At 53.3% G+C, this 7,105-nt stretch overlaps 2 protein-coding genes across 2 annotated transcripts; both read right to left on the reverse strand.

Moving 5' to 3' along the window:
• Positions 1–763: 763 nt before the first annotated feature.
• LOC136009463 (feather keratin 1-like) lies at positions 764–1,147 on the reverse strand. Its single transcript, XM_065669455.1, has one exon. The coding sequence runs from the start codon at positions 1,097–1,099 to the stop codon at positions 764–766; it is 336 nt and encodes a 111-aa protein (XP_065525527.1). The 5' UTR covers positions 1,100–1,147.
• A 3,631-nt stretch (positions 1,148–4,778) lies between these two features.
• LOC136009464 (feather keratin 1-like) lies at positions 4,779–5,096 on the reverse strand. Its single transcript, XM_065669456.1, has one exon. It carries the CDS (start codon positions 5,094–5,096, stop codon positions 4,779–4,781), a length of 318 nt encoding a protein of 105 aa, XP_065525528.1.
• Positions 5,097–7,105: the final 2,009 nt, after the last annotated feature.

The raw sequence follows: 7,105 nt of genomic DNA on the forward strand, positions 1-7,105 counted from the left end.
GTCCATGTCTAAGACAATCTGCCGTAGCTGGACACTCTAGCTACTCTGAATTAGTCAAGTGTTTGCTGGCAAAGGGACACTTTATCTGAGGTATGCAGAGGGGAGTGTTATCACCTGAAATCATTTGTTTGAGCCAGTGATGGGCATATGTCATGTTCTGGAAAGCCTCCTCCTGCCACTCTGTGCTGTTGTTGGGTGTCCGGGCATTTATCCTAGGAGGTGACTGGTGGCCCTTTTCCACCAGTCCTAGTGGCCTGTAGAGACCTGACTTTTGATGGGTGTAGGTGGAAGAGCCTTGGTAAGAGAAAGGAAGAGGAGGCTTCTCATGCTGGGATGCAGAAGAACTTTATTGAGGTAAAAGAGTGAAAAGATAACAGCCCCAACTGGAAAGAAGAGGGTCTGATGTGGAAGTAGAGTGACCATCTGTCAAGGTCTTCTGCCTGCAGACTATGCCAGAGTATCAAGGTCTTTCTGCCTTGCAGAAGGAGCAGATCCATGAAGTTTCCCCCAGTGGTTTTTGCCGCTTGAGATGTTTTTCACAGCAGAAAGTACAGAACATCACCAAAGGAGCGATGCCGAGAAAGAAGTGGGAAAAGAGGAGGGTCCATGCACTATGGAACAAACAGGCTGGGCTTCCTCTCCTGAGATTAGAAGCTGTTGTGGGCAGGTCCACACATCAAAACCAGCCCAGAAGAGCATCCTCAGTCCATATCCTTGCTTCTCGAATGTACGTTAATGGTTTCATGCGTGTTGTCAAGGGCCCTTAGCAGATGTTGCCTCCTCTTCCTCTGCCATAGCAGCCCAGGCCTCCGAAGCCGTAGCCCAGGCCTCCGAAGCCGTAGCCAAGGCCGTAGCCGAAGCCCCCAGAGGAGACGGGCACTCCCTGGGCGCTGAGGACGTTGCCCACGGCAGCGGATGAGGAGGATCCGACGGCGGTGCTCTGGGGGAAGGAGCTGAGGATGGGTCCTGGCAGGGTGACCAGCACGGCGGGAGGCTGGATGACGACGCGGGAGTCCTCGCACTGCCTGACACAGGGCTCGTTGCAGCTGTTGGCCAGCGGGGTGGGTCCGCAGGGGCGGCAGAGGTCGGAGCAGGCCATGTCTGTGGTGTGGAGGGGCCCTGGCAGGGGACAGGAGAGGAGAGAATGGAGGAGAGGACAGGAGAGGGTGTGGGGAGAGCGGAGGGCGTGGGGGTGCGAGGGGCGGTGGTGCAGGAGGGCGAGGCAGTGGGGAGGCTGGTGTGGGGCTGTGGTGCTGGGGAGGCTTGAGGGGTGCTGAGGCTGGGGCAGAGCGTGCTGGAAGAGCCGGGGCAGGGGGGCAGGAGCAGAGGGCAAGGGGCTTGAGGCTCACCTTGTTGAGCACGCAGGAGAAGGCGTCAGCAGAGGCGAGTGAGGGACAGAGGCGCTGGGCCGGCTTTTATGCTGGTCCTGCAGTGCCTGAGGGGACTGAGGCAGTCTTTGTGCATGGCAGCATGTTTGTGCAAGCAGCTGGTGCATGTCAGAGCCTTGCAAGCAATTAGTTGTGGCTGTGTTTTCCTTCCTGTAGTTCTGCAATTTCATGTCCTCCTGTTGAGGATGTGTCCTTCTGGTCCTGGCGGCAGCTTTCTAGTGGGAGTTTGACAGGTCAAAATGTTGGTGTTGATGGTGCGTGAGAGATTGTGCAAAACATGGAAAAAAGCTTTGGAGAAGTGGGGTGACCTCAGTGATGTCATCTCTTGGCACTCTTGTGGTATAGTTTGTGGATGTGTTGTGATGAAGGGGCCCCATGTGGTAGCATCCCTGTCAGTCTGGTCTGGACTTTGGAGCTGTGCTGGCCTTGTGGGGCTGCCTCTTCCATCACATTCGGTCCATCCCCACCTTGCTGCCAGGTCTCTAAGCCTGTCTGTAGGCCTGTCCTTTCCTGCCGGGTGAGCTCTGTGGGTGTCTCGGTGCCCTTTGTGTTCTAAGGTTGCCCCTTGGAGTAGTGTGTTTCTGTGGAAAGCTTTTTGTAGGCATAGGGTTGTCAATGTGGCTTTATGAGAGGAGGCCTGAAACTTCTCCTATGTCTGATAGAGCCTGTTGGGAGTATTTTGGGCGAGGCAATACGTACTTTGGGAGGGAAATTGAACGTAAGGAAGGGAGGGAGAGGGGGAAGGTGTTTCCAGATTTGTTTTTGTTTCTCAGAATTCTACTCTGACTTTTGATTTTTATAATTTAAATAAAGTTCCCTGAGTCAGGTGTGTTTTCTCGCCGTTGAGAACCTATGAGTAATCTCCACGTCCTTATATCGACTGAGGAGCTTTTTGTCGTATTCTCCTCATCTCATCCAGTTAAGGAAAAGGAGTGCTAGAGCAGCTCAGAGAGCACTTGTTCCCTTCCTTGTAAGGGTGTTCTAGTGTGAAATGACAAGTATTGTGGACAAGGAGAGTGCTGCTCTGTTGTTTACCTCAGTATTCCTGCAAAGCCTTTGGTGCTTTCTCCCCTTGCATGGTCATGGGGTGTGGGGTCACCTGTGTTTGTGGGCACTTGGCTTGGGTGCTCTCTCAGCAGGTTTAGAGATGATGCAAAACCTGGAGAGAGGCTGAGATGCTGGATGGTTGTGCCATGATGCAGAGGGAACAGGAGGTGCTGGAGAATGGGCAGGTAGGAATCTGCTGAAGTTCAACAGGAAGAAATGTAAAGTTTTCCATGTAGGGAGGAATGGTGCCTGTTGTCAGAACGTGCTGGAGACTGAGAGGCTGGAAAGCAGCTTTGCTGAGTACAGCTTTGTGGTGCTGGTGGAGAACAAGCTCAGGATGGTGCAGCAATGCATCCTGGCCGCAAAATAGGCCAAGAGTCCCCATGACAGCAATGGGAATAGTTTTGCTCGCAGGTTGGTTGGTGGTGTGTATTTGGGTGATCTTGCTCTCTATTCAATGCTGGTGAAATTTGTGTGGAATCCTATGTCCCATAGAGTTCTTCTTACTAGAAGGACATGGATGCAGTGGAAGTTGCCAAAAGCAAGACCACCAAGATGCTGTAGGGACTGGAAGATCCTTGCTATGAAGAGAAGCTTAGAGAAGTGGGAGGGATTTTTTCAGCCAGGAGGCAAGGCTGCAGAGGGCAGATGTCATCAATGTGTCTATATCCTGAGTGGGAGGGAATGAAGAGAAGGGAGAGAGAATGTTCTCATCAGTGCCATGTCCAGGGCAAGGATGAATGGCGGAAGCCGTAAAGATGTGCCCTTTTCCTTGGAAGAGAAGGCAACACTTTTTCAGTGTGACTGTGGTCAGCAGTGGCACTGGTTGTGCAAGGAGGTGTTACAGTCTCACGTATTTTATTGAGACAAAAGAATGAAAATGTAAAAGCACCAAAAGCACCAAGTGGAAGCTGGTGTGCCAGCATTACCATGGATGTGCATCCACCATCCCTGTTGTTGCTTCTAGGGTGTGGGTGGTTTCAGTGAGGTGAGGTGGTGAGAGCCCTTAGCATATGGAGACTTTCATCTTTTTCTTCTCTCCCCTACCCTCTTGAGGAACAGGAGTGATAGAGCACTTGCTCAGTGAGCACTTGGTGCCCAGCCAAGCTCCCCTCACAGACACCCATCTTTGCAGCAGAACTGGGTCACAGGCTTGGTCCTGCACTTGTCCCCAGTGCCCCATGCAGGGCCTTGCTGGACCAAGGTGAGGAGGATTGTGACCTCACAGGGGGGGCTTTCTGTGTGACCTCAGAGCATAGGGGTGGTGGCTTTGGGTCCCCTGCAGAGGTTGTCCAGAGGCTCTGCAGCAGGGAGGATGGTGGTCAGGAGACCCTCTGCATGGGTGACTGTTGGGCTTCACAGTGAATAGGTGCTGATGGCTTGGGGAATCTGCAAGCCATCATTTGGGGACTCCACAACAAGATGAGACCATGGCCTGGGAACTCTGGCGTGTGTGGCACAGGGGACTTTCATCCAGAAGGTCATGCAACACCGACCCACACCTGCGTCAGATGAGGATCTCAGAGCAGGAAGGTTGGTGACCTGCACACACTGCATGGGATAAGCAAGGTCCTTGCAGCAAGGGGGCAACGGTACCGCAAATCTCTCTGTGGGTGGCCTGGGACTCCACCCAAATGGTCTCATGAGTCTGTGGTGACTCCATCAGAGGCGTGCTTATGGGAGTGTTGTCATGTTCATGACTATCTCTGAGCCAGCGCTTCCTCAAACCTCTATTGCATTGTGAAAGCACCCCAGGTGCCAGTGTCTGTTGGTCGTGGTGGCATATTTCCCAGGAGAATCCTTGTGGCCTTTTTTGCCCACACTGACAGCCTCTTGAGCCCTGGCTTTGTGCTGTGTGAAGTTGGAAGAGCTTTGGTAGAAGAAAGGGGAAGAGGTGTCAGAGGCTGGGATGCAGGAGATCTTTATTGAGATAAAAGCATGAAAATACACAGGCATAAGGAGGAAGAGAGCTGAGATGCAAGTAGAGTGACCATGCACTGAGGTCTTCTGTATGCAGTAGATTTTGTCAGAGCACTGAGGTCTTCCTGGCTTGATTGAGGAGGAACCCACTGGAGATCCCCAAATGCTGTTTAGCCTGTAAGATGCTGGTGCAGCACACAGCACTGCATGAAGCAGATGGGGTGGTGCAGAGAAGGAATTTGGAGAAGAGGAAGACATCCATGGGCCACGCTAGCAGGCAGCCTGGGCTGGCCCCTTCCCTGCTTGCTTAAGGAGCTGGCGAAGGTGAACTGGTGTGCCAGCATTACCCCAGCCGTGAATCCACAATCCATGCCTTTGCTTCTAGAATGTACGTCAGTGGTTTCATGCGTGTTGTCAATGCCCTTAGCAGATGTTGTATCCTCTTCCTCCGCCGTAGCAGCCCAGGCCTCCGAAGCCGTAGCCCAGGCCTCCGTATCCAAAGCCCCCAGAGGAGACGGGCACTCCCTGGGCGCTGAGGACGTTGCCCACGGCAGCGGATGAGGAGGATCCGACGGCGGTGCTCTGGGGGAAGGAGCTGAGGATGGGTCCTGGCAGGGTGACCAGCACGGTGGAAGGCTGGATGACGACGCGGGAGTCCTCGCACTGCCTGACACAGGGCTCGTTGCAGCTGTTGGCCAGCGGGGTGGGTCCGCAGGGGCGGCAGAGGTCGGAGCAGGCCATGTCTGTGGTGTGGAGGGGCCCTGGCAGGGGACAGGAGAGGAGAGGAGAGGAGAGGAGAGGAGAGGGTGTGGGGAGAGTGGAGGGCGTGGGGGTGTGAGGGGCGGTGGTGCAGGAGGGCGAGGCAGTGGGGAGGCTGGTGTGGGGCTGTGGGGCTGTGGTGCTGGGGAGGCTTGAGGGGTGCTGAGGCTGGGGCAGAGCGTGCTGGAAGAGCCGGGGCAGGGGGGCAGGAGCAGAGGGCAAGGGGCTTGAGGCTCACCTTGTTGAGCGCGCAGGAGAAGGCGTCAGCAGAGGCGAGTGAGGGACAGAGGCGCTGGGCCGGCTTTTATGCTGGTCCTGCAGTGCCCGAGGGGGCTGAGGCAGTCTTTGTGCATGGCAGCGTGTTTGTGCAAGCAGCTGGTGCGTGTCAGAGCCTTGCAAGCAATTAGTTGTGGCTGTGTTTTCCTTCCTGTAATTCTGCATTTTCATGTCCTCCTGTTGAGGATGTGTCCTTCTGGTCCTGGCGGCAGCTTTCTAGTCGAGAATGACAGGTCAAAAACCTGTTATTGATGGCATGTGCGAGATTCTGCAAAACATGGAAACAAAGCTTTGGAGAGGTGGGGTGACCTCAGCGATGTCATCTCTTGGCACTCTTGTGGTATGGTTTGTGGATGTGTTGTGATGAAGGGGCCCCAAGTCGTAGCATCCCTGTCAGGCTGGTCTGGACTTTGGAGCTGTGCTGGCCTTGTGGGGCTGCCTCTTCCATCACATTCGGTCCATCCCCACCTTGCTGCCAGGTCTCTAAGCCTGTCTGTAGGCCTGTCCTTTCCTGCCGGGTGAGCTCTGTGGGTGTGTCGGTGCCCTTTGTGTTCTAAGGTTGCCCCTTGGAGTAGTGTGTTTCTGTGGAAAGCTTTTTGTAGGCATAGGGTTGTCAATGTGGCTTTATGAGAGGAGGCCTGAAACTTCTCCTATGTCTGATAGAGCCTGTTGGGAGTATTTTGGGCGAGGCAATACGTACTTTGGGAGGGAAATTGAACGTAAGGAAGGGAGGGAGAGGGGGAAGGTGTTTCCAGATTTGTTTTTGTTTCTCAGAATTCTACTCTGACTTTTGATTTTGACAATTTAATTAAAGTTCCCTGAGTCAGGTGTGTTTTGTTGCCGTTGAAAACCTATGAGTGATCTCCACATCCTTATATCGACTCAGGAGGTTTTTGTGGTATTCTCCTCATCTCATCCAGTTAAGGAAAAGGAGTGCTAGAGCAGCTCAGAGAGCACTTGTTCCCTTCCTTGTAAGGGTGTTCTAGTGTGAAATGACAAGTATTGTGGATAAGGAGAGTTCTTCTTACTAGAAGGACATGGATGCAGTGGAAGTTGCCAAAAGCAAGACCACCAAGATGCTGTAGGGACTGGAAGATCCTTGCTATGAAGAGAAGCTTAGAGAAGTGGGAGGGATTTTTTCAGCAGGAGGCAAGGCTGCAGAGGGCAGATGTCATCAATGTGTCTATATCCTGAGTGGGAGGGAATGAAGAGAAGGGAGAGAGAATGTTCTCATCAGTGCCATGTCCAGGGCAAGGATGAATGGCGGAAGCCGTAAAGATGTGCCCTTTTCCTTGGAAGAGAAGGCAACACTTTTTCAGTGTGACTGTGGTCAGCAGTGGCACTGGTTGTGCAAGGAGGTGTTAGAGTCTCACGTATTTTATTGAGACGAAAGAATGAAAATGTAAAAGCACCAAAAGCACCAAGTGGAAGCGAGACAGTCTGAGGTGCAAGGAATGCAACCATGAGCAGAAGTCTTCTGCTTGCAGTACATTTTGGCAGAGCACTGAGTTCTTCCTGCCCTGCAGGGCAAGCAGCATAGCAGAGGTCCCCCAATAGTCTCTGACTTGTAAGAAGGGGTTTGCAGCAGAGAGTCCTGGACACAGTCAAGGAGATGATGCGAAGAAGGAAGCAGTACAACAGGAGGAGGTGCAGGGGCAATATTTTCAGGAACCCGGGCACGCCCCGTACCCTGCTTCCTCTCTTGGTGCCTTGAA

This window comes from Lathamus discolor, chromosome 2, assembly GCF_037157495.1.
Source record: "Lathamus discolor isolate bLatDis1 chromosome 2, bLatDis1.hap1, whole genome shotgun sequence".
Taxonomy (NCBI): domain Eukaryota; kingdom Metazoa; phylum Chordata; class Aves; order Psittaciformes; family Psittacidae; genus Lathamus; species Lathamus discolor.

Bases quoted from the DNA above. Each gene is read 5' to 3' on its own strand.
- LOC136009463 (XM_065669455.1), bottom strand. From the start codon at position 1,099: ATGGCCTGCTCCGACCTCTGCCGCCCCTGCGGACCCACCCCGCTGGCC.
- LOC136009464 (XM_065669456.1), bottom strand. From the start codon at position 5,096: ATGGCCTGCTCCGACCTCTGCCGCCCCTGCGGACCCACCCCGCTGGCC.